The 26,876-nt window shown below is 39.1% G+C and overlaps 1 protein-coding gene across 2 annotated transcripts in view; it reads left to right on the plus strand.

The window, feature by feature from the left end:
- Window positions 1-26,876, plus strand: part of svild (supervillin d) — a 48,661-nt gene that overhangs the window by 13,088 nt on the left and 8,697 nt on the right. For both annotated transcript variants that reach the window (XM_044102286.1, XM_044102284.1), the window contains 13 exons: window positions 518-1,002; window positions 3,930-3,964; window positions 6,303-6,346; window positions 12,301-12,398; window positions 13,991-14,090; window positions 15,269-15,816; window positions 16,965-17,100; window positions 23,217-23,364; window positions 23,676-23,750; window positions 23,885-23,971; window positions 24,638-24,821; window positions 25,009-25,181; window positions 26,417-26,572. In XM_044102286.1, coding sequence (XP_043958221.1) covers window positions 638-1,002; window positions 3,930-3,964; window positions 6,303-6,346; window positions 12,301-12,398; window positions 13,991-14,090; window positions 15,269-15,816; window positions 16,965-17,100; window positions 23,217-23,364; window positions 23,676-23,750; window positions 23,885-23,971; window positions 24,638-24,821; window positions 25,009-25,181; window positions 26,417-26,572 — 2,149 coding nt within the window. In that variant the 5' untranslated portion in view covers window positions 518-637. The remainder of the gene's footprint in view (window positions 1-517; window positions 1,003-3,929; window positions 3,965-6,302; window positions 6,347-12,300; window positions 12,399-13,990; window positions 14,091-15,268; window positions 15,817-16,964; window positions 17,101-23,216; window positions 23,365-23,675; window positions 23,751-23,884; window positions 23,972-24,637; window positions 24,822-25,008; window positions 25,182-26,416; window positions 26,573-26,876) is intronic.

The following is a 26,876-nucleotide window of genomic DNA, read 5'->3' on the forward strand; positions in this document are numbered from 1 at the left end:
TTTTGTGTTTTTGCTGTGTGCAAATCTGGGCTGAATCATTTTCCTTCTTCACAGTTTGTAGATCACACAAAATCCCAATAAAATACCATAATTACGTTTGTGGCTGGAAAGGCATTGTATATATGTTTACCCAAAATAATTTGCACATTTTAGGCATAAAACATGAGTAGAAAACACTTTTATACTCGTGCTGGATTTTTCTGGCTTTGCTTTTGTTTTAAATGTTGAGTCATTGCAAGGTAGGTGATTAGCACTGGTGCAAATCAAAAATCAAGCAAGCAATAAAATGAACTTATGAGGTTATTTTTATGTGTTTCTCAGTCCCCTTCTACCTCCTCTCTCTCTCTTTTCCACTCCCACCCTTCATCAGTTAGTGGAATAAATGTTTAAATGAGAATCTTAATGCAATTTTCATAAATTGGGAGCTTTCACACAGCCTTTTTATGGCATAAGAGTCAAGTTGCTACAACTGTTTTGTCAATCATGAACTAATAAGACTTTCTTTTTCTGTTTGCAGCATTGTTATGGTTTTGGAGTGACCGCTTGCCTTCCAAGGAGCGTCCACTGAAAGCTGAAAACCGGATCAGTTGAACCACTCTCCTAGAAACTCATCGCTCAGACAGATCTGAACTGCCTAATGGATGGAATAGACACCTTGCAGAGTTCGACCCCAGAGACAAAGGCTGAGCGCATTGCTCGCTACAAGGCAGAAAGGAGGAGGGAGTTGGCAGAGCGCTATGGCAACACGGAGGAATTCACCTCTAAATATGTCCGAAGGGACCGGAAAATTGGTGAGACATCCGAAACAGCATCCTCAGGAACCAAGGAGAGAGAAAAACACGAGGATAATGGGTCAGAGCCAACATACTCCAGGAGGGGGATGAGAACAAAAGTGGCAGACTCCGGTGATGAGGCCACCCATGAGTTTGATGCAAACACTGACCTTAAAACAGAGACAGAGTCAGAGGTTGTGTCCTCCGTTAAGGCGTCTTCTAGCTTCAGGTGAGTGCAGAACAAACACAAATCTGTTTTGCTGGATGTTTAAAAGGGCAGTCAACAAGACATGAAGTTTACGAGAGCCGCAGTACGCAGCGCTGCAGATGGCGGAGTCATTTAGGAGGCAGAGTCGCTACAAAACACACTGCAACACGTGCTTCATTTAAACGTCAGAGTGGAAAACTCAGCTCTTAGCTGGAGCCAACTTGCATGTGCATCTGCTTAAACTGTTATATAGTTAAGCATTATGGCTTCCTTTTGCGGCATCGCTGAGCAAAGTGAAGGCAGCCTTCCTATAAAGCAGTTTGCTGTTTTCACAGCACTGAGACAGCTTGACCCATTAAGGGAGCACTTAGAGCTGTGTACTGTTTGAAGTAAACACAAAGTGAAGCGTTTCCAAAAATGGTGATGTGTGCAAGGCAGAGCTAGCACTTTTAATTAGCCATTTTTCCCAGTGCGGCTTGATTTGACTCACTTGATATATGGTGATGGAAGCTGGGAGGTTGAAAACTAACCCACATTGTCAGGATCAGTTGGAAGACTTAAAGTTTGTTCATTGCTCACCTGGAATGTTCCTCTGGGGTTTGCACATACGCGGAGGAAGAGCATGTCCATTCCTAGGACCTGGGATGTTTGAGCTGTGATCAAGCACTGGATTGTGCTGCTTGCACATATCTGAACTTGTCTGTAACTATAGAAACTGCCAGAGGGAGCAGCAAAGGAGAGGGATGATTTGAGTTTGTGTCAAACAAAGAGAAAATCAACAATTTGTTTGTTTTTGTCAGCTGACAACAAAAAATGCATCTGTTATTGGTTCGGTTAGGAATTACGATTCTATAGGTTATTTCAAATTTGTCCTAAAATAAAATCTGTGTAATTGTATTGTAGAAAAGAAAAATTTTGAACTTTTGTGATCTTTGTTTAATGTCTTTATTGACGACATGTTTGTTAAAGTGTTAGTATAAAGGAAACTGTGTGGTTTCAGTGATAAAGAAAACGGTCTCTCATGACGTCTATCTGAGCCAAACAGCCCTTCTTCACTCTGACTGTCAGACCTGATAAGTGCCATTCCAAAATCTATGTTTAGTCTGCTGTTAAATATTTTCCCAACTTCTTATAGTGAAACTTCTTTATTGCTCCATGACCTGATTTAATTACAGCTTACCGAATCAGAAAAAAGTTTTTATTATGATACCTTTGGAGTAAAATATTAATTAGAAATAACACGTTATTTTTGCTGCTTTTCTTTTTTACCATTGCATATTGTTTTCAAAACTCACTGTGAACTTTAGTATCTCACTTGCTAGAAATATACACCCGATTTGGTCGGTTTGGAGTCCATGCAACAGGCTGACTACGTCATTGATATTCAGATTGTGAATGCAAAATATCTGAAAAATATTGCACTCAGCCCATTTCAGTTATGATATTGCAAACTGATGTTGCAGAGACGAATGCAATTCATTATATTGTGCAGCTCTAGCTTAATTATATTAAGCAAAATCTGTAAACATTCTTAGTTTAACATCAAATTAAGTAAGCCAATTAAGTTGCAGGATAAACATGCATCAGTGAAATTGTAACAAAATGGATTCTGTTGTTGGAAATTGCAATCTTCTTACAGTTTTTTTTATTTTTGGCAAAGCATAAAAATTTGCCTTCTCATGTTTGATGTGCAACATCCTATATGGACTGTATAAAACCCTTCCTGCTCTGTATTTTCCTTTGTAACCTAGCGGTGGATGTATGACATAATTCACTGGAGCAAGAGGAAATTCACTTCAAGGAGCAGCTGTAGTATAAATCTCTCTTGACTTTCCTCTGTATCACAATCTTCTCTTCCTGTCTTCTCCTCTTATTTGCTGAGCAAACCATTCTTTCTCTGCCGTTTATCTTGGCAGCAGACGACTGATGCACGTATCCCTCCTCCAGACCTGATTGTTGACTCAACCAATGTCACCTTGCCCTGCGGTTGCAAAGGAGTGTTACATTAGAGCAATCAAATCATTACGTCATCTTCCTAAAATAATGGCCTAAGTAAAAAATTTCTAGTCAATATGTAACATTTGCAGCAACGTAAATATTTTAAATGAAAACTAAATTATGTCACAGATTTTTGTGTTAATGCTCTCTTTTAACCTTATAATGAGACTCTCCTTCTGGCCAAGATATTAAAGTTTTAAGCACTAATATGCAGATCATAACAGGCAAAAAAAATCACATTAAAAATTTAATTTAACCAGCATCACTTTCAAACATTGACTCCATACTAATAATCAAATAGCACAAGTTTATTGATCTAAAGTGACAGGCCACATGATGTCCTGCAGTCATGTTTAGTTGTGACTGAATGCCTGATTGGTCCAATCCCGTTTAGATAAAATAAAGATTTCAAATTGATGGGAATCTTTTGGATCTAAGATAATTTACCTCTACACCCTAGCTTAAGGCCTTGATTTTGATCTGCACGTTGCCACTTTCTGCCCTTCATTAACCTTTGACCCCTTCCAGATGCCCACTATGATTCTCCTTTTGTGTCACCAGCCTCCATCCCACTCCTCCTGTTACATCATCGCTCCCCCCCTGCTTCTCTTTCCCCAGGCAGCTGCCGTCCCCATCCATTTTTAACGGCCATTACTTAGAGATGAATTGCTCCCTTCAGATGCGACCCAGAGAACGCTGGTACATCACTGCTAGCGTGCAGCTGAAACAGGCGCATGTGTTAATGTGTCGAATGCATATCAAGTGAGACAAATGAACTGGATGGCTGCCGTTATTGAGTTCCAAGATTGTCTGAACTGTTTTAAAATGCGTCGATTGCGAAATTACTGTAAGATCTTAGCAAGCTTTGGTTATAACAGCCATGCAGTCCCATTACTCCATCACACTGGTGAGTAACCTCATCTATATCTGCCTTTCTCTCACTCTGTTAGGCTGCTGGAAACTGATGACCCGGAGGAGCCTAAGCGTAAGATGAACCCTCGACTTTCACTGCACTCAGATCCTCTATTGTTCCACAAGCTGCTTTCAACTGTTGCTTATTAGTCAGTCTGAAAGGAACACTGAGCTCACTCACTGCTGATGTCAGATCACCTTATTGATGCTGGCATTGTAATAACCTTCCAGTCAGGAGGGGTATAGCAAGCTAATATTCCTGATGATGAGTTTTTTTTTACAATTAGAAAGAAGAGGGTTTTGCTTGACATTTAGTTTCCAGCCTTCTGTCTAAACTTTTTGCTTGTGCATGTATGCAAACATGCTTATGCTAGTTTGTTTTTCTGTTGATTCTGATATGCTTTCTGTGTAAAATGTGTATCCTATCAACATGCTTTCTAAAGATGCCTTCATCAACAATAGGTCCTCTGGTAGCCCGATGAAATGCCTGACAAGAAAATGTCAGGGATCTAATTTTAGCTTCACCAACTGAAGCTAAAAGTTGTGTGCAACTGACTATGCACATCAAGAGGTGAGGGAGGGTGGTGCAATAGTTTGTGTCCTGCAACCAGGAAGCCACTCTGTCTTTTCATTTTGAAGAGTTTAAAGCATGAAATCAGAATCAGCTATTGCAGCTATTTCACTTTTATATTCTGTTTGAGAAATTGAATAAACATTTTAGGAACTATGTTTCACATCTGGTGTGTGAAGGCCTTGGGATTCCCCTGGAGGACCTGGTCCAAGTGCCTGGGGAGAGAGATGTCTGGGCTTCTCTGCTTAGGCTGCTGCCCCTTTGACTCGGCCCAGGATTAAAGACACATTTGGATTTTTCTGGCATTACACAGACATTTTGATGATCGTTTGCTTGATTTGGGCTGAAACACTGACATATTTATGGTGTGCTTGGAATGGCAGAAACATTGCTGGTAAATTGTTTGACAGGAGATAATTAAGGTTTTAACTGTCAGTATATTTATTTAGCTAAAGAACTTGCTGGCATTGTGGTTGAAGTTTTTGCCTGACAATGTCTCATATTTACTTGAAGAGTTTCCTTGATCATTCAGCCGATTTATTCTGAACTGCTTACCCAGACTCAACTTTGTTAAACTGTGACCACAAAACCATTTAACTGCATGCAGTTTGTGAATACTGTTAGTTTTGACTTTTGTTAATGGATGGAGGACTTCCCCTCTTCTCCTAGTCTTATAAAGCTGATTTATATACTGCCCTATTCTCAGAGCTTACAAGCTTTAGATATGTTTATATTTTCAACTCCAGGTCAAAGGTCGATCCAATAATTTCTCCACAGCTCTAAGAGGGCCATCTTGAAGGACAGATGCAAACACTTACTGAATCGTCTGTTGACCTTAGTGGGAGTTTTTCCATTGCTTTGGTTTTCTTTTCTCCCTCTCCCTCCAGCTTTGGCCTTGAATCACTGATGATCTAAAAGGAAAACACTGGATTCAAGTCAAAACTATGAGTGCAGTTTGAGTAGAGTCACCATTCTGCAATGCCTAATGTTTCCTCATTTGAAGTAAATCATACTAAGCTACGAACAGCAGGGGAGCTGGGAAGCATAAATCAGAACGTGGAGGATTTTTCCTCTTTCATTCGAAACACTTAATTTTTCAGAGGCAAGCAATTATTTTGGTTAAAAAACGAAAATAAAACCAGATTTAAAGAGAGAGAATGGATGGAATTGTGGTGAATTAAGAAATTAATGGTGTGTTTGAAGATAGTTAAATGTAATGAATTCCTCATGTTCGTATTAGGAGATGATAATCTCAGTGCTGGTTTTCATCAAGTAGCTCATATGAGACCTGATTCTACCTTTCCCCTGAACAGATGCCTAAGCCCAAAGGGAATGTGTTCCTTTGCATGGAAAAATCTGATATTATTAATATTGTTATTATTATTATGAGCTGTCGAGGCCAAGTTTTCCATTTGCCGTTTTCAATTGAAGTTGCTGAAGTTAACAATGTTGACAACTTCACTGTTCACATTTTTCAAGATGTTATCCCCATGTTGTCCCTTGTGAGGACAACTTCCACTTCGACCCATAAAAATGTGCAAGCATTTCTCTGTGCAAGTCATTATGTAGAGATGTTTTATATGGAATATATATATATATATATATATATATATATATATATATATATATATATATATATATATATATATATATATGTATTTCAGAGCAACATTTGCATGCAGGGGTGCTAGATAATTATTTTTCTTTTCAACTAACCACAACTAATCACAATCACACTTTCTTTCTCTGACTTATTGCATGCTACACATTATTGTTTGAGAACCTTAATCCTCATTGTTGACCTCATTGTAAACTTAAAGCTTGCTTGTGTCCTTTGCAGCTGAGAAGGCTTCAGATTCTGCAGGCAAGATGTCGTCTTTTAAGGTAAGAATCCATTCGTTCATCCATCCTTATCCTGAACCCGCCCATCCCTAAAGGGTGCACACTCCACACAAGTTGCTATTCCATCACAGGGCAAAACATAGAGACGTACTACCAGCAATCATATCTAGAGGCAATTTAAAATAACCAATTCGCCTAACAGACGGGATTATGGTCTGTTGGATGAAGACTGTGTACCCACAGGGAGCCCACACCGTGGCTTCTACTTGTTCAAGTCAAACTAGTTTGTCTGTTGAAGTAGCTCATCTAGCTGGACCTCATAGATATTAAAAAGCTGGACATGGCTAGCTTAGAAACCAACCCATATCTTCTCGCTCCTGACGTGTTGATTTTATCAAATCATCCACTTTGCCTGAATTCACACCACATGAGTTGTCATTATGTCATAAACAGCATCTTACTTATGAAGTATGACAGTCAAAATCAATTACCATCTTCTGTCATCAAAAGGTTTTGGTTTGGTTTGCATCCTTGTCTGTTTGTACAGCTGACTATGTTTCATCTTATGACCATTTTTGCTTTGAAATCAACAATTATTGAAATCAAATACAACTGACATTAGGCTGCCAACTGTTTGTCTGTGACAGGTTTTACAGGAGTTAATGCGTGCATAGGTTGTTTTGACATCTGCCATGGCGGTGTGGATTGCTTTCCAAAGAGCTTAACATTACTTACAAATGATCAGTATGGTTTCAAGACGTGTACAAACTTTGTTCGCTTTCCATTGACAATGTCTGTTAATGAGTAGCCATTTTAAGCAAAGTGTTTTAGTTTGCCTCTGTCTCATTTCGGCTGCTTGGCGCTGCAGCTGTTAGCATTGATGTTTTTCATTAAGAAGGTCCGAAGATCCAATCTTGGTGTGAGGTCAATTAGGACCTTTTATTCTTTGGGGGGGTTGTTTGTGCCATCATTTCATACATCTGCCTTGACTTTTCATCCCTTCTCTGCTTCTTTTCACCTTGATTATGGTTCGGATTTTCATCTCTGCATCTTTGATCAAACCAAAGTAAATCAAAACATTCCCATAATGGGTGACACACTGATGTATGATCAGTACAAAATGTCCTTTGGCAAATGGGTTTGTTTTGTTCTTGGAAAATTGGAATATATATGATACAATGAAAACCACAAAAGTATAAAATTGGAAAGTAGTTATGGAAGCAATTACATGTTTATTGGCTGCTCTAAATTGCCCCAGTTTGCCTTCTGTGGTCTCCTGCAGTGGACTGCCTCTCATCAGTTAGTTGCTAGAGATAAGCACCGACCCCACAGGTAAATTGCAGGGATGGTCATTAGAAATGGACCTTTTCGTCCTCTTAAAGTTTTCTGATTATATTAATAAATGCTTGTTTGAATTTGTCCTGGACGGGGTTAAAAGAATGGCGGATTACTGTTATTACAGTTCCATCAGGGTATGTTCTTCTAGTGTAGCGTAAAATTTTAATTTCAAGGTATTCTATGAACATCTTTTTCTGCATTTTGCATATAGCAAACGTTTTCAGACTATCTTGCACCTGAAAGAAACTACCTCAAGTCAGTGTGAATCCATAGAAAGGTTAGAAACAAGAGCATATGAGTTATTCAGTCCTTTAAATTAATCACTTACTTATTCAAAACCCCTAAATATGAACCTTTTTCAGCATTGAATAGTCAGTCGACTCGGTGTCACCTCCTCACCTTTACATTCATCACTAGACAATAATTGCAGAGTACCGGTATTCTATGTGAATGACTTCCACCTGTCTTTTGGTTTTTCTTGTTATAAATTTGAACCTCTCATGTCTTTCTGAGTGGTCCTTCTATTTAGCTAGTATTTAAGTATGAAAATCCCCAAAGCCATCAAACTGACAGGATAAATTCAAGCTACAAAAACCTGAACACGCAGATTTGTGGGTGATGTCACACACTGTGCCTGTGTTTAGTTCTTTCCATTTCACTCAGTGCTTTACTCCCAGCCTTTTCCAGAGCAGCTGTTGCACACTTCAGCTCTTCTCTGGAAGCTTAGCTCCATTAATAACAAATTGAGCCATTTCTTAGCACACCGAACACTCTTGCACCTGGTTGCAAACCTGGCCAAATTCATGACTTCAGCATGCACAGTCTATGGAGAGATTAAAGCATTTGTGGGAAGATTTTTTTTTTCTTCATGCTAAAAGATGATCTATTGAACAAAATTTGAAAATGGCCCAAATCCTGGGGGAGATCTGCACATGTGAGCTTGAAAATGAACTATGGACGCATATCTGGTTTTCCCAGGCTGCTTAGGTTTCAGAAGTGGTTTGGTTTCATGATGTTTGATGTAAATAGCTGTTCTAATTTGGCGATTACAGACCAGCAGCAGATCCAATCTTGGCCAAGTAAACCCAGATGGTAGCAAGTTGCTCCAACAAACAAACTTTGTGGGAAAGCAGGTTTCCATCGTACTCACAATGCTCTATCCCATCCGTGATTTTCCCTGATATATGTTATTGCACAGTGTCTCATTTGATGGTTAACTGTATTGAAAACTGCTATTTTTCTGTTTTCACTATTCTCTGGTCGTTTATGCCTCCTTCACAGTTTCTGCTGAAAAGTCAGTCAGTGTTTAAGTAAGAGAAGAGTTGAGTTTCAGTTCATTAACCTTTTAGCATAAATATAAACAGAAAAATACACTTCTGATAAGAGAATTAACTCGCTTATAATTGGATTTTTCTCACTTTTCTCTGTGAAAATTTGTCCTGGAGAAGATGGTAAATCCTGCTGTATAGAAAACAACTTCCTCTCTCAACGATCAGTGGGCAGCACTGAGCTTGTAAGAAGCTTCTCTAATTTGGGGTATTTACACAATTTTAGGTATTTTCTTCACAGCTGGAGGCCCACTTATCCTCACCAGGTCACACCAGGGGTTTGCTAAAGTGTTTACTCTCACAGCTGCAAGCTTCACTCTCAGCATGTGTGAAAAAGACTCGCTAGTAGACCTAAAACGACAGAAACTGACAAATTCCTGTCTATTCATTGTTTTGAAGTCATTTTAAAAATGGTTTTAAAGAAGGTTTCGTTTATTCTGTACAGAAACGGCACAAAATTTGATGGTAATGGCAAATTATTTCAAATGATTACCGAAAACTGTTACGAAACACTCCATATGTGAGTTATGAGTTGATGCATGGTCAGTCGTAGAGGACAGGATTTGTTGTTCTCAAAAATCCTCAGCCAGTTTCTTTTAATATGTAATCGAGGCCAAAAGTGTTGCCTTGAGAGAGCGACTTTCCCCATTTAAAAAGACTGACATGGTTAAACGCAACCTGAGGTTTTGTTACAACTAACAGCAACATGGGATTTGTTAAATTATTTTAACGAGAAAAAATGAAGAACTCGGAAAAACTTTAATTGAAACAATCTTGTATAATTGCAACAACCCTAAAAAGCCGTAGAATGACAGAAAACATTCTTAAAATAGCTGTACTGCTACAGCTATTTCACAGCAGAGCAAAAATGTTAACATTTGAGTCAAGAATCTGATAGTTATGATTGATGGAAGACACAGTTTGAAATCCCTCCTTGTGATCATGCTGTCCATGTATGGAGCCTCGTTTGCAACTTTCTGGGCTTTGGGAATTGTAGTTCAGATATTTATTTTAGCTTTTGAGATGCTATTCATCTACCATATTGATAGTGTTACCACCCCCACCTTTGAGCTTTCTTCTTTTCCACATATTCTAAGAAAGTATAAACTATAGCCCAGCAGAGAAAAAAAAACAAAGCTCTCCTTTCATAGTTTTAAATGGTTAATTAAAACTCATTGCATAAAATCCTTAAAAGGAGAACACAGAAAAATTTAAAAGGTACATTTTAACGTAAATCAAACCTTAAAAACAAACTATTGATATGATCATATAGCAAATTTCTAACCAGTGTTTTGGAAATGTTACCACCAACCTATTTAACAGCACCCTTCAGGGAATTATTTCTAGTGAAAGTGACCACCAACTGTTCTCCCCGATGCTCTATTGCATTGCAAATGACCATTTCATCCCTGGAAAAGAGGCATGAAACGACCAAATTTGCAGTAATAGATGGAGAGGGGTACAATGATGTGCAGCAGTTTGCATGTTTATGTAAGGATTTTCTCATGATGTGAGAAAATCCAACAAAATTCTAACTTTATGAGAGACTCAACAGCAGAAAACAACTTCATCCTCTTTACAAAAGGTTGACAATGTTAGCACACATGACATCTGGCCACAATAAAGTGTTTTGAGTGGAGGAAAAAAGGAGTGCAGAATTAGGCAGTTAAGCACAGAGGTAACATTTTCTGGGTTGAGGGAACAATGGATTCCATAAAAAAGCTGAGCGTTCCTGAAGGAAACTTATCACTGCTTGTTTTCAAGGGAAACAAGAGCAACTCTAGACATGCCTCAAATATACCTCAGAGCCCACAATAATCCCAGTAAGTGCAAGTACATAGTTTAGCAATTCTTTGTTTCCTGGATTTATATCTTTTCAAAAATCTGCAGATGGGGTCTTCAAAGCCATTTACGAAGAATTAAACCCATTTAAAAGCCTTCTAACTGGGTTTCCCTCATGCTATCTAGAGTTTTTATGCCCTGGAACCCAGTTCGCATGATCTGTATGTACTCAATACATTTTGCAGAGGTGAGATGGACTGTGGCGTCCATCAGAATTACAACCAGCTGTTCAATAGCCATAAATTCATATTTTTCAATGATACTCCACAGCATTCCAACATACAACTTTAAAATATATGTTTGACTCTCCACAGACAGGGCTAGGGTTTAAAATCTATGACAGTGGAGATCTGCTGAAAATATGAACAATGAGGGAGTTTAACTGAGATGACTGAAATACGACGTTGAGAAAACTCAATCTTTCCAAAAATGTTTTTTGCATGCTCCATCCCAAAAGGTCCGTTCTGTAGATTCAGTATAATATCAAATGTTCTTCCTACTTGACCTTTTTCTGGTGTAAATGTCCACCTGTGTATGATATTTACCTTGATACGTGCTTTAGAAACAGAGGAGAGCTATAACAGTTGCAGTGGTTCCTGCCAAAGATCCCTGAAGTGAAAATGTAACCCATATCTTGCTAAAACAAGTTGCTGCATAGTTATATCTGGAGATGCATCCATCAAGTCTCTGGCCGATATCAGTTTTTCTTCAGGTGCAGCGTGCGTATTCTGTTTTTTTTTCCTTTAAAGGAAACATACTGTCAGGTTTTGTAATACAGGTAATAGTTTTGAACCCTGCTGGGAGAAGAAATTTAAATATGTTTCAAGTTCATTCATTAAGGCATTCTCCTTAACTGGATGATTCAGTTGAATTGAGTTTTTAAGTTTCTTGTCCTTTTTGTATTTATTTGTATTTCTGCTGGTGAAAACCTTTATCAGAGCTTGACGATGGAGCTGCAGCGCCTGGTGATTGCGTAGCGTATTCAACACGTAACCCTCACGGACGTTTGTCATGAAGTTTGTCCTTTGCTGAAACAGTTGGCAAAGCGCTTTGCTCACATCCTGTAGTTTACCTTTCTTATCCTGTTTAAAGCCAAAGGATTCCCAAATAGGCAACTTTCAATTTTTGGGCCCCAAATTGCTAAACTTTAGGACTTCTGTGTTCTAAATCTGGAAATCTACCCGACTGCCCTCCATGAAACAGACAAAAGATGGATGGATAAAAATTTGTTACAAATGCATTCACTCAAAAATGTACACTTGGTATTAGTGCATTTAAGTATTTTTTTTACACATGTATTCCATAAGTTGAGCACCATTCTGCTACATTCCAGCTTTGCTGGAGCACTGCAAGGGTTAACTGCCATTCTTAAAAGAAGGGGTGGAGTCTTATTTATGTACTCACTTCCTTTTATCGGGATATTCAGACTTTGATATGCTTCCATATCTTGACCTAATCTTTATTTTCCCAACCCTTCTGTATTTGTAGAAAGCGGAGGGAAAAGTGGGTGGTAGCAGCACCCAGCGCTGTGATGACAGCACAAAGCAGCAACTGATCAGCAGTGACAGAGAGGAAACTTCCACCAGGTGAGCGCTTCAGTGATTTCAGTGTGGGCGGGACTGTTTTATTAGATTTTTATCCAACCTTTTTGTTTCCTAATGAAATTTGTGAGCTGGGGGACAGACATCACTAATAATAAATTGAAACAACTTGGAAAGCAGTGCCACCCCCGCACAGCAAACAGAGCATGCTGAATGGAGCACGGAGGTTATTACAGATCCTATTGAATGCCTGTCAAATGTCATAAGCAGCTGAAGGGATAAACCAGGCAGGTAAACCTGTAGGACTAGCCCACATGAGACTGTAAAAATACAAACACACAATGGTTTGCACCAAACCAGAGTGATTGTTGGGCTGATAGCCAGACTGTAGTTTGCAGTGCAGTTTGTAACCTTTGAGTTTTCTTCCATTTTTTTAATTTTTTCGTTATTGTCTTTTTTCAAACAGCATGAATTGTCATTCATACTATTCAGCTTCCCGCTCAATCAGGAAGCATTTGAGTTCATGTTATTTTCTCCACTTAAGACTTTGTCGCTAGTCCTTTTAGCAAACTTTAGCTAGACAAAATAAGAAGTTTCACTGATTAAAAAAAAATCTCTTTAAATAAAAACACATTGACATTAGTCATTGCTTTAAAAATGTGAAGCTTGAGGTAAAAGAAAGTTCCCTTTTTTGGAGCTCTTGTGGGCTTTAATGGTCCTAAGTTCAGGATTTGAACACATAACTTACAGCTGAAACACAGTTGTAAAAGAAAATTAAAACATTTTGTTTGACTTAAATTTTTTATTTCAAAGTTTACTTCAGGAAGATACTTGCAGTCTGATTGTCATTAACGATCTGTGTGTAATGGAGAGACAGAAATCCTGCATGGAGTGTTTGTATAAAGAGCACATTGAGTGGTCAATAAAACTATAGGGGCTCTTTATAAATGGACTTCCATTACCATTACCAGATTTGACTCTTATGATTATGCTGAATCAGTTTCCCATCGGTTTAGAAATGGACTCGTTAGAAACAGGATGGTGCTCTCAAAAGCATCATCTCTAACCGTCTCTTGTTGTTTTCCCAGATTGAAATAACTGATGCAGATGTTGACATAAATTTTGACTAAACTTTTTGTTTCACAGTCTTTAAATGAGGTAAAAAAATTTTTTTTAAAAAGCCTACCGAATGCACAAAGTAAATATGCTCCAGAATGCCGTCGATCTCTGGTTTTGTGACGCTCTGACCTGCCAATACTAGTTTCAGCTAGTTCTGATATGAGGAAACTATAATTAACATTCAGAACATTTTGCTATGCCTTCTGCTCTGAAGGGTTGTCAATTATATGTATTAGGAGGAGGTGTAACATTAAAATGGGATTTTATTACTATATTAGAACAACTAAATAATTGTACATTTAAATTGTGATCTATATTAAAGATTAGCTTAGTCATACTGAAACTCAGACTCTTCTATGTACACCTATGTATCAAACAGCTGGAATTTTATTTATTAAATACGTTTCCTTTTTAATGTGCTTTTTCTGTCTAAATTTTTGATGAGTGAAATCTACATTGTAACTAATTTTTGTGTATTCTTCCCATCAGCATTATGTATTATTTTCTTATAATTTCAGCCTCTCCAATGCTGATAAGGAAAAGGCAATGGAAGAGTCAACACAGAAATCTTCCTGGAAGGAGCAGCAGGAAAATACTGCCACTACGGAGGAGAAGCAGGTCAGTTTTAATGTGAAATTTGATGCATCGTGCAGCTCAAAAGCTAAAACATTTGCTTAAGAATCGGATCGCATTTTCATAAATCTATGAACTCAGCTACAGTATTAAAGGGATCTCTTTGGGTTGTGTTTGGATGGATTGTATTTTCCTGCACTGAAAAAGACCTCATGCAAGCCAATTCCTAAACCCTTACTCACCCTGAAGTTTGGCCGGGCGTTTTTAAGGCCTGGTTCAGTTTAGATTTTTTTTTTTTTTCCCTTTCTTTCTTTGGAAGTCAACTTTCAGTTTATAATTCATACTCTTAATGTAGAGTTACAATATAGATCCTCACTCCTTCTTTTCCATAAGCATAGATAATGTTAATACTCTGCCCAAATCTTAAACTAATTCCCACAGGTGATGATTTTAACTCCACACACACACACCCCATACACATGCAGCCAGCCGCACTCTGCACTCCAGTATTTATTAAAGAAGACCACCAGGTTAGCATTACATTGTTACACCCAGCCTGCTCTCACAATCTGCTTCTCCTCCTAAATCAGCACTCCCTCCCAACCTTTGGCCCGTCCGTACAATGTGTGGGGACTGTTCCAGCTGCTGTCGGCTCTCCTAAGTGATAACATACCGAGCTCACACTGCATACAATGCTTGGTGTTGCAGTCTTAAATTCCTGATCACAGCTTTAAAGCATTAGATATTTTTAGATGCCTCAGCCTTGCACCTTTATTTTATGTAACACCTGTTCCCTGTTAAATTGTAAAATGTTTTTGATTTGATTCAAAAGAAAAAAAGAGTCTGAAATTGTTTGTTTTTTTTGTCAGTTATATTACAGATTTGTTAAACATTAAAGCCTTTACACTCCTTTAAAACAAAAATTATAAAAGTAAGTTTTTGAAAACGTCTTCTGATATATGTCACTTTTTAAAATAAATTAGCTTGTTTACATGTACTGAATGGGAGCAGGAAAGGACAAAATGGGTAAGAAATGGAGCAAAGGCAGGAGGTGACTCAGAGCCGCAAAACAAACTTTTGGGTTTTCAATGGTTTTTTTGTGAAACAAACAGAAAGAGGAATTGTTGAAACTTGCCGTCTTACAGAGTTATTGTCCCCAGGCAAAACGAAATTTATGTTGTACTGACAGTTAAATCGTGTCTCTTCTTCTTCCCGTGCTGCAGCCTTTCAGTTTCCTCTCAGACAGAGCTTCTCCCCCCAACAAGAGCAGAGATGTGTCTCCCCCTTCCAGTCCGCTCAGCCAGTCTGCACCTTCACTGCAGCGCCAAGACTCTGGGCCTCAAGGCATCAAGGGAATCCTAAAGAAGAGCCGCTCCACCAGCGTGGAGTCGGACCACAGCGAGGGCATGTCAACCGGGATGCCTTCCCGGCAAACTAGCGTCACCTTGAGCCACCCTGAGAGCGAGGAGGAAGGAGAAGAGGAAGACGAGGATAATGAAGTGGAAGAAGAGGATGATGTTGAGGAAGAGGTCAGTAGGGAGAGCTATAAAGAGGACGATTCACCAACTGATGACATCCCAGACGGTGGCTGCTTCAGCGTGCACAGAGAGGAGAAGAACAGCGGCGGCAGCACCAGCAGCAGAGAGAGCTTTGAGGAGATGCAGAGTCCATCGCCCGATGAGAGCCTGGAGACCACGTCGACCGTGTCCGAGGACGTCGACGAGCTGGAGAGCAGCTTGGATCAGAGTCAAGGCTCTGCGCTGAAACACAGGTCAGGATATGCACAGACACGCACATAGTGATGGAATCAAGCAGTGAAATATGTTGCCAGTCCCCTGATACTTTGGGAACGTTTTGATTCATTTAATTGTGGCATATTTGGTGTTTTATGCTGCGTTTCTAATTATTGCTACAGTATTTTCGCTGATGTTTATTTTGTGAACTCCAAATGCTCTGGGCCGAATCTTGAGGTTCTGCAATAACTTCTACTCCAGCCGCGAACCTCCAGCCCAGATCCTGTCAGCAGCAGCTTTAACCCACCTGGTTGAGACGTAAAGGAAAAGCAGAGCGAATAGTCAGCAGGTGGTACCAGGTGGTACCAGGTGGTACCGGGGCTTTGAGGTGTTTTGTGACTCGCGGTGACAGTCGCAGTACCGTGTCTTATATCAGGATATCTGATATAAAGACAGACAATATTTATATCTGTCGGTGGGACCGACTCAGACTGCCTGTAGCGAACCGGGCTTTTAGCAGCCTGATTAACTTAAAAGTCAGTAGTTTTGTCTGCAGCCGAAGCATTTCTGTGTTTAGGGGCGAGGCAAGTTTTTCCTGCTATTGTGAGGACAATTACGAAAATATAAATAGAAACAGTTTTTCTAACGTTAACATCAGACCAGTGTATGAAAAAATATTCTTGCCCATAGAGGGCACAGATCCACCCCACTCCTCCTCACCGGACCCGATGTCTGAACAACATGGAGGCAGAAAAACTGAGAATCATTATTAGACTGAGGGCAGCCAGACTGGTTTATTTTGCTAAATTATTATATTTAGCTAAATATTACTGCTGAGGGGCACAAGCAGGCCTTCTGATACATAGATAAAAAAAATAAGATCTTTTTTTTTTTTTTTTATAAAATAAAAAAGTAAATAAATAAACGGACACTAGGGGCATCAAGGATAAAAGGGGCAGTGGCTCAAGCTCCCTCTGCATGTGCCTGTTTTCATGCAAACTGACTAGAGTTCTATTAAATTGGGTTTAAACCTAACCAGGTGGAAAAAAATTTATTCTGAATTCTTTTCACTACTTTTACTTTTGACACAAAATAATAAAGTTTTTCAACAAGACAAGCAAACACTGTGTGGGTCAGGTTTGAAGGGCTGCGCAATAATTACAATGACACCTTTTCTTTTTCTCAGACTAGCTGCGTTGTCTGGTGAGGACGGTGAAAAGAAAGACGGAACAAGGAAGTCCAAACCGTCGCAGGTGGTCCAAACGTCACTGGCAGATCGCTTCAACCAGCTTCACGGTGCCGAGAATGCCTGGATGAAAAAGGTTAGTTCCCACACCGGGTTTATCACAGAGAAACAGTCCATCAAAAAAAGCTGATTTTATTTAAAGACAAGAATCAAATAAAATGTCAAAAAATTTGCTGCAAATTTTCTGTTTTTTGTACAGATTTGGTAATAAAGTGGAACCAAATTTAAGTTGAAGTGCCGTTTAGGAATCTGGAAGCTGAATGGGAAGTTATGGTTGACCCAGTTCAAAATCTGACTTCAGTATTCTTCATGTCTGGAAATGTGTAAACAAAGGAAAAATAACTAAGAGAAAATATTTCTATTTCCAGAAATCATTCTTTTATCTCGATATTCTCCATTCGTTCTTCATTTTGTTCTTCCTTCCATCGTTCTTTCCTTCTATGTCTCCTCCTTTCTTTCCTTCATCATCTTCTTTGTGACTTTCCTTCTTTCATCTTTCCTCTAGTGTTTCTTTGTCTCCTTTCTTACTCAGTTTTGTCTTTCCTTGTATTCCCTCCAATTTTCCTTTCTCTCTGGAAAAGTCTGGTGTTTTTGTCTCTGAAGTAATGAGGCACAACAGAAAGTGTTTGGGTCTCAGAGGGTCACAGCAGCTTTTTAAACCAAAGGATATTTTATGCGTTTGGTGGTGTGATTTTAATCATTCGCATTCATTAGTTTGTTTCTGACGTGACAATGCCAAAGCACATATTTATTGTTTTCTTACCCAGACTTTGATGATAAAAACCGCATTTATTGCATTGCATCGGTTTTATGATGGCACCAAGTTTTTATTTAGGGATTCGGAGAAGTGGCAGTAATGAGCGAACCCAGCCAAACACTTCAGCCTCTACTTGGCTATGTGCAGAACTAAGGGGCGACTTGGCTGTGGACATGTCTCTCCGTCTGCTGAATCAGCATATTTCCTCCGGCCGCTGCCAGGACAGCGTGTGGTTTAGAGCTCTGGGGTTGCAGCAGGTTTAAGAGCGGAGATCCAGAGCTCAGCTTACCTCCCGAAGAGAATAGAAACCCACAGCTTCCCTCCACTTGTAAAAATAAAATTCCACGCCATGACCAAACACCTGAAAAGCCTCCAACCTAATGCTTCCTTCTCTTTCTGGCTTTTCTGCTGACTTTTTCTCTCCTGTTCTCAAGGTTGGAAAAATAGATTTCTCCACATGCCAGCTTTTTGTGTTCACAGCATAATTGAGTTTCTCGCCAATATCTGTATAAACTGTCAGGTCAAACAGTTTTGTACCACAAATCCTGGTTTAGTTGTGCATGTTATCATCTTATGCACCTCACACACCCTTCTCAGGGAAAATATAATCACCTGCACAGATGAACTTGTAATTGGAAAGTAAAAACGACACTCAATTTTTTTTATTTTAACCATTCCACTCACAGAGCTCATGTACTTTGTGCCACGTTGTGCATCTATGTAGAGCATCTTTTGACTCGATGTCTGTGAAGATCAGTGAGCCCCTTTTGGGATTTCTGGTTTGAGCTCAAACTTCATCCAAAGATGAGCTAACCTTAGATCCTCTCCAAGTCTGGAAAAAGCTGCTCAATAAAATTAGACCCTATTCCCCTCCTCTGTCTCATGCTGAATTATGAGGTCATATTTTATTTGTGTGGTCGGTCTTGATTATGATACATCAGCACAAATCCGTGGAGATTTTGTGAACTTTCCATTAATGGTGTAAAAATGAGCATTTACAACATTCGCATGCATGAGCGAGGACCAAGCAGTTGTCCAGAAGGTCATTAGGGATTTTTCTTTTATTTCTGTCCGAAATTATGGCCTTTACTTAAATATGATGTCTGCATCTGAAAAACACTGAGACGAGCACCAAAGCCACCTCTTCCTCAGCTCACACGTTCCTGCAACATTTTTTTTTTCCTTTCTCTTTTGAGAAAACTGCTTTGTTTGAAGTGCTAGTGTTTATTTTCCTTCAAGCTTTCACGGTTAGATCAGATGTTTGTCCTCTTTCGTTGAAATGTGAAATGACAAAGAATAAAACATGTGGGGTTGAGGCTGTGATTAGGTCCAGATGTTTCCTGTTAGTCCTGCTAAGCCTTTCTCTACACCCTGGTGTTGTAAAACGATGCCCGGTTGTAAATTTGATTTAAAACGAAGCAAGTTGAGTCATGAGGAATAATTGTTACTCATGTTGTGATCACTGATGATGACACCTTTTTTTTTTTTCTTTTTTACAAAAGGTCAGCAAACAACATGGAAAAAGCTGCTCTGTGGCTGTAAATGAAGGTCTGCCCTTGTATAGACTTTTCAAACATGTTATATTAAATCCATAAATAAATTGGAAATGCAAGATTTTCCTTTAAGATGTCTTTGTTTTATACACCTGTAATGAGTCAACAAAAACAGAATTGTCTGTGGAAGCCTGCAGCATAATATTTTTTTCTTTCTTCATCTGTAGCTTTTAGAAAGCTGGTCTTATATCCTTCCACTTTGAAGATAAATTATTTATTTGTACACATTATGATTTGTTGTCCTTGCATCTCCAAACGCATATGAACATTCCCTCCCCATTCACTTCATGCTAACCAAATGACCCACGCTTCCTGTAGTCTTCCTGTTTAAAATCTTGAAACCGTAATCTGCATCTTCCCCATTCTCTGCTTGTAATTTTCCTTTTTTTTCCCTCCTTTCTTTATGTTTTTTACTCTTTTATTGCTCTCTTAGTTCCTCCTGCCCTCTGTGGCTCCTGTCTACACCTACAGACTCTACTCCTTTCTTTGACTTTGACTCCTGCCTTTCTGCCTTTCCTCATTTCTTCAGGTGAGTGTGTGCACATGAAATGGTGCATGTTCCTGTTTAGCATGGGCTTGCTTACTATTAAGGGTCACTCCTGATTGCAGTTTCTGGCCAATCAAAACCTTTAAAAAGCTTGACCAGTCGATTCCGATTTTGGCCAATAACAATTATTTATTTGTTTATTCGTTTATTTTATTGGAAAAGTTGCTAAATACAGCAACAAAGTTGCTAAGTTGGCAGGTGACTTATTATTAACCATGCCCTTGTCATCTGTCAGTCAGCCCTCACGTCAAAAGTGTAGAATATTTGTGTTTCCATTGACCATACGACTGTGCAATTTGAGATTTTGTAAATAAATTTGCTCAATAGAATAAGCCAGTTTTGAAAAAAACTTGTTTTTTAATTAAAAAGTTTTGGTGCTGGGATGAAATTTGGATGAATCAAAATTGGTTTATTTTGCAAAGCAACAATGGAAACACCTTTTTCACATCAGACAAGTCACATGATCAATAAGCAGATGTTGCCACCGGTGCAACCCACAAAGAAGAAGACGAGAAGTAGTTTGAGGATAATGGTGCAACATTTTCATTGACAATGTTTTGCACACATTTGTTATGGAAATGCAGCTATTACTGATTTTCAGACGTTAGCAGAGACCAGAGAGAGATGATTGGTGGATAAGATTGATTTGACACGTGTCGGCCTGCCGCCGATCTCACAAAATGAAAGAAATTCGCACCAATTTATTAGGGCAGCCCTACTTACTATGTTGCTTTTCTCATGCAGCATGTGTCCCAGACAAGCTGTCTCCCTTTTTGTTTCTCACAGAGAAGTCAGAGCTAAGGTAAATGTATCTTGCTGCTTCACAGGTGGTTTATACCAGTGTTTCTGCTGAAGGGTACAGCTGGGTTAGAGGGGAAGAGCTGTAGTTTTTTGGGGCCTCATCATCTCTGGGGTCCCGTCAGGCCGAGGTATTTCCCCTCTGTGATTGACTCCAGACAGGTTTGTAGCTATAGTTTATGACCAGACAGAAGAATGTAGCAGAGCTCATGTTTAGGTAGTCGTGTATATATATGGTAACATCGCTGAATCGAATTAAAAGTCTCTAACGTGGTGCTTTAAGCATTTCAAGTTTTATAAAATATGATGTATTTATTTGAAGATGTTGGGTGTTTGTACCATGACAGCATACCATTAACGTCTTAATCAGTGTGTAACAGCATCAGAGTTCAGCTGGTCGCTCGTGATATGCATAGTTTTATTGGCCGGCGGAGAGAAAAGAGGACAAAGAGGACTTCTATATGCGGACATGTTGGCATTCATGCTGAACCCGACTGTAGATCAAGTGGATGAAAATTAATTCAATGCTGAATTGTGTTAAATATGCTTGGATTTGAACCTTTAGACATTTAATCAAACCCAGGACTGATTTCACCTCATTCTCAAACTCTTGAGCACAGTTTCATTTCTATTACTCTTGTCACCAATGTACAGATGTTATAGGGAATTTTTCTCAGAATGGCATAGGAAAATGTAAGAAAAACCTCCAGGCTGCTCATTAAGACACAGATGTTCAGTTTCCATCTTTTCAATAAAATGCAGCTCATGCCTGAATGAGGGATTTACTCACCCGTGTCCTCTACAGCTTCTCTTTTTACATGCAAAGTAAACAATCACCTCATTTTGATGTTCAGCTCCAGTGATTTTGTTGGGCTCTTTCTCAGTAGGTCGACTCGTTTCATCCACGATGCTAAACCCCCAGCTGATAGGCAGTCAGACATGGCAGCTCTGTTTTCCATTTGTGTTTGGGAGTGTGTGGGTGTGTGTGAAGCGGAGATGAGATTGGAAACAGTTTGCAGTATATCAGGATGATCAAATGGGATTCTTTAAACCTTTTTTCTTATGTCACCAGGGAAACATACTTATCTTTTTTTTCTTCTTCTGTGGTTAATTTTGTTTTCATGGTCCATGACAGGGAGTACTGTATTCAATTTAAAAAAGTTGTTGAAAGATACAAGAAACAACAGCTTCCTGTAAATGTCAGCTTTAATATCTGTTTAGTCTCTTATTAGACAAAACTACAAAATAAAGTTGTCACTTTTTGGGGGGAATCCTTTGTCTGAAAATCATCAACTCTGCATATGCTACATTGTTGAATAGAATCCAATATGCTTTTTATTTTCCTTCAAATCTTCCTGTGGAATGACAGCAGTCAGCCTCAGTGTGATGATTAAAAGATTTAAGGAACGCCAACGCGTCTATTTTCCCATGCCAGAGTGCTTTTCATCACTGCTTCATCCCAACATGTTTTCCCCTTTAAAGTTACAGACATGTGGAAATGCTTAAAATGACTGCAGAGCGTGAAGATGACGACAGTCAGGAGATCCCACATATCATCATTCAGCCACAAAGAAAAACGTCCACTGGGACTGCAACTCGCTGTTTAGCTGCAGGAGTCCTGAACATTTGTTTATGTTTTACTTTAATTTCAAGTAGTTAAAGTTGACTTAGAGTCGCTCTGAAGTGAGAGAACGTGACACGTTTCACGTCAACACACAACAGCGGGAATACTTGTTGATGAATGCTCCACAAGTCCTTTTTTCAAGCAGACATTTTTCTTCTTGGAATTGCTTTCTGATGGGTCTGCTTCTGCTCTAACCTACTGCTGAAATGAAGTCACCAGTCACAGTGAATTACACACTCTGAGTTGCTCATTATTACAGAAAAACGAGTGTGTGATAGAAATAGTTCTTATGTAATCTTAACATGCTGTGAATATATGTGTGTGAGGGGGGTATTGTAACTCAATAACGCTGCTAAGTTACAGTGTCCTAATAAAGTTACTTTTGAATCATCGACTTTGGATGCTCACATGACAGGAGAGTATACCACAGAGACATAATGAACTCTAAATGATAAGTGCTGGAAAACAAAAAACCAGAGGCTCAAGTTGTTCTTGCAGATATTATTCATATATTTCAGTCTCTTGTTTCTGTAAAATTGCATTCCTTTTCAAAACTATCATTATTATTTAGTTATTTGAAATACACAGTTAGCAAGAAAGTAAAAATTTGAAAACTGTTTTTTTCCATATTCGTTTTCTTGTTGGCTGATGAACCTGAATAAAATCCAACACAACCATTTTTTGTTTATCTTATACATATAACTAAAAAAAAAAGACATTGATGTTTGTGGTTGTATTCTGCCAGAATCTGAATGCATCTTTTTAACTTTCACCACCATCATCAGGTTGTGTCATGCAAACACTTTTCCTTGTACATCTGTTAATATGTGAGATATTGCATGGAAATCTACCAGCGCTGGGGAAACTCAGTGTTCTCGCAGAGTTCTTACTGGGTCGTATCTGAATCCAACAGAAGTCCAATGTTGATCTGGAGCCCAAGATGTCGCTGGCAGAGAGGATGAAGATCCTCAGAGACAAAGAGGAGCAGTGGAAGAGCAAAGGCAAAGGAGCAGCCAATGACTCAGTTCAGTTCACAGTGGCTGGACGAATGGCCAAGAAAGGTAGGGCGTTTTTAAATTTATTTATTTGCCGTACGGCTGTATCAGTGTAAGCTCTCCCTAGGCATTTTGATGAGCAGTGTCAGGCACAACAATTTGCTTTGCAAACATCTCTCTGAAGAGAGAATGCAAATAAAACTTTCAGGAGAAGGATCAAAAGCTCAGTAGGAACTCTACTGAGCTTTTGAAACAAAGATTCAAAGAAAGGCACCGTATAACCTGAGCTACTGCAACCACCAACTGGCACAAGCTGCTAATACTGTAGCTCTTTGAAAAACCGGGAAAGAAATAACTTCCATGTTGTGCGGCTTCAGGTCTCGTGTCCAAGGACGAGCCACCTATCATCACTCTCAAGAAGTCCAACGCCACGCCTGTGAAACCACATGAAGGTATTGTCTGGGATTCAACTGTAACGCTTTTGTTTCTTAAACCTGGTCTTAGTGGTTTAAGGAAACTGTTTATGTGCTTCAACCCGCCTGCTGATTTCACATGGACTGATTCAATCTTTCTGTCCACTGGGCAGAAATCTCCAGTAGGACCGACGTCAAAGTGGAGGGAGATAAACGTCTCGACAAGTTGGAGTCCTTCCTAGACAAACTCCACAATAAAGGTGCAATCTGTGCTGTTATTTACTTTAAATGTTTATTTTGACTCTTTGTCAATAAAGCACGTATTCACTAACACCTGAAATATAAAAGTGGTAGGGGTGCTGCTAACTAAAAAATTAGTTTTGCTAAAGGACTATACCAAAACAATATGTAGCGGAAGCTAATGCTAAAATACAGACTTCCATTCAAATTATGTCTGCACTTGAAAGACTACGACCTTCAAGGTCCAGTTCAATTTTGAAACTATAATTGACATGTTCTATAATTCCCTTGGACATTGTATTTATGTTGTTTTTGTATTGTATTTACATTTAGCTAGCACTAAATTAAAAATTAGCCCCACTATTAGCGCCTTAGCAGAATTGTTCCCACCACTGTATGACAGCTAACAGAGCAGCAACTTTCTGCAATCTCAAATGTACATGCACTGATATGAATGACTAGATATTTTTAATATATTCTAATTTATTTTATTTAAGAAGGCCGCACATTACTCCTATTTTAAACTGTGCTAAGTCGTGAGCATTCACCAGCTGAAACTACACCAGCATTATTGTTTACAAATAAATTCCTGAAGGTCTCCAGATTTTTTTTTTTTCTACTTTACTAAGAAAATCAACCTTATTCTTCCTGTTTCCTGGCATACATCCTGGGCTCTGTGGGATTAGGTGTGGGCAAAGCCAAGTCATCCACCATCGAGGTGACGGAAGAGATGGAGAAAGAGGTGATGACTCTGGACGACGATGAGACGTTTGGCAACTTCTACAAACCTGTCTCCCCATCCACTCTCCTGGAGTCCAGTGTGGTTTTGACTGAGGAAGACCTAAGTGACATCCAGGCTGATACACCAAAGTTAGTTTAAAACAATCCCATGTGTCTTTCCCTTTTACTCTGGTGATATTTATCATCTCTGATTTGTTGGAAAATATTTGCTACCTCCTTTCTAGTTTTGTACTAACACAGTTTTGCTGTCCATAATTGTTGGACTATAAGTGTTTTAATATAAATAAAATACTTTTTTGTTGCATTTCGCCTCTAGGCTGACCTCAGCGGTAGCAGAGCACAAGCGAGCGGTGCGACCAGCCAGAAGGAATCAGGGCTCCAGGAATCCCCTGCGGGCTCTCGCTGCCCGTAACGACATCCGGCAGGTTTACACCGAGCAGAGGCTTAATGTGGCGTCAGTGGAGACCAAGAGGATTCAAGTGGAGAGGAGTAAGTCTGCTCACGTTTCCCTAAAGTAAACAAGATATTTACCTAGAACAATCCGGCAAATAAGATGGATTACAAAGCAATGAAGACGCTCTTGGATTTTTCCATGTTTAGTTTCTCTTCATCTTCACATCCATCAAACTTTTTCACATGTTGTCACACTATAACCAGAAATCTCAGTTAATAAATGGGATTTTGTCTGGTAGACCAACACAATATGATGTAATTGTAAAGTGGAATAAAAGAGATTACTTTTTTTTTTTTTTTTTAGAAATAAAAATCTGAAATATGTGGCCTGCATTTATTTTCAGTCTATTTCACTCTACTACCCTTAAAATAATCCCACAAGCCACCTAAATGGTGAATCTCAGTGTAAATGCAGCTGTTCTGTGAAAACTTGGAGGCTGATTGGAGGATATTGGAGACCAAGGCATAGGCCGGTCTGTGAGGTAGTTATGGAGAATTTTAAAGTAGGGTCATTTCACATAACATGCTTTGAGGATCTCTGAGTCCTGCTCATTCCATCATCTCAAAGGGAAAGAGGATGGCCCAACTACAGACGTAGCAACACATTGCCGTCCACCTAAACTAGGACACAAGAGCAGCTGAATTGCTAATGTTAGCTTTGGAGGAGCTGCATATATACACAAATCAGGTGAGTTGCCTAAACAACGATGACTCAAAGACAAATGCACACCACCATTTTAGTTCATTTGGCTAAAAAACTATGCTTAGGTTTGTGTTGGTCTAAAGTTTGTAATTATAATGTGACAAAATGTTTAAAAAAAGCCCTGAGGATCTGACTGTACTTGTTCACATGGAAACTGAAAACATGTACTGTGAAAATGTTGAAGCTGGAGACAAATTGGGTGTATTTAAAAATGATGTGGTCAGCTGCTGGACACTTTTATGCTGCATGGTAGGTTGTTTGTATGTATGTCTTCACTACTCTGCAGACTACTCTTACCTGAGCCACTTTTTCATAGTTTGCATTTGAGGATGTGGGCAGGATGACAACACGAGCGTTGTCTAGTGGAGCTGGCATGAACAAAGTAATATGAAAGCATGACTCATCTCTAGCACTTTCTACTGAAGTATCGTTGAAGCTTTTTAGTCATACTATGAAATAATATCTTTGCCTAAAGCACAGAAGTTACTTAATACCTGAAAAGAGGCACTATTGTTGGTACAGTATAATAATCACGTCTTTCTATTATTTTGTTTTCTTTCACACAAAGTGGCGAAACATTCCAACTTGGCAGACGTGGCGTTGGCTGGGCTCGCCAGCAAGGAGAACTTTCGCAAAGTCAACCTGCGCAGCGTGAAGTCCACAGAGGTCGTGACTAACAACAGCGCTGTGCCTTTTCACAAGCTCATGCTTATTCGCATCAAAGGTCAGAAAACACAAGAGAATTCTCTCTCTCTGCACAATGTGAAACATTAATGGTGACCTCAACTTTATTTTTGAAAAATTAGTGGTTTATTTTGAAGAATCAAAAATAAATTACTTTTGTAATATTCTGGTTGAAGTTTGTTTTATTAGCTTTTTTTTTAGGGTTGCTATTCAGTCTAGAAAACTAGAGAAGAAACATTTGTATTTTGAGAATTTGTTTGTCTTCTGTCCTTCCCTCAAACCTTTCTTGTGTCTGCGCTTTTTTCTGAATTTATCTCCTTCCATAAACCCTTACCTATTCCGTA

The sequence above is a fragment of the Gambusia affinis genome, linkage group LG20 (assembly GCF_019740435.1).
Source record: "Gambusia affinis linkage group LG20, SWU_Gaff_1.0, whole genome shotgun sequence".
Lineage (NCBI taxonomy): Eukaryota > Metazoa > Chordata > Actinopteri > Cyprinodontiformes > Poeciliidae > Gambusia > Gambusia affinis.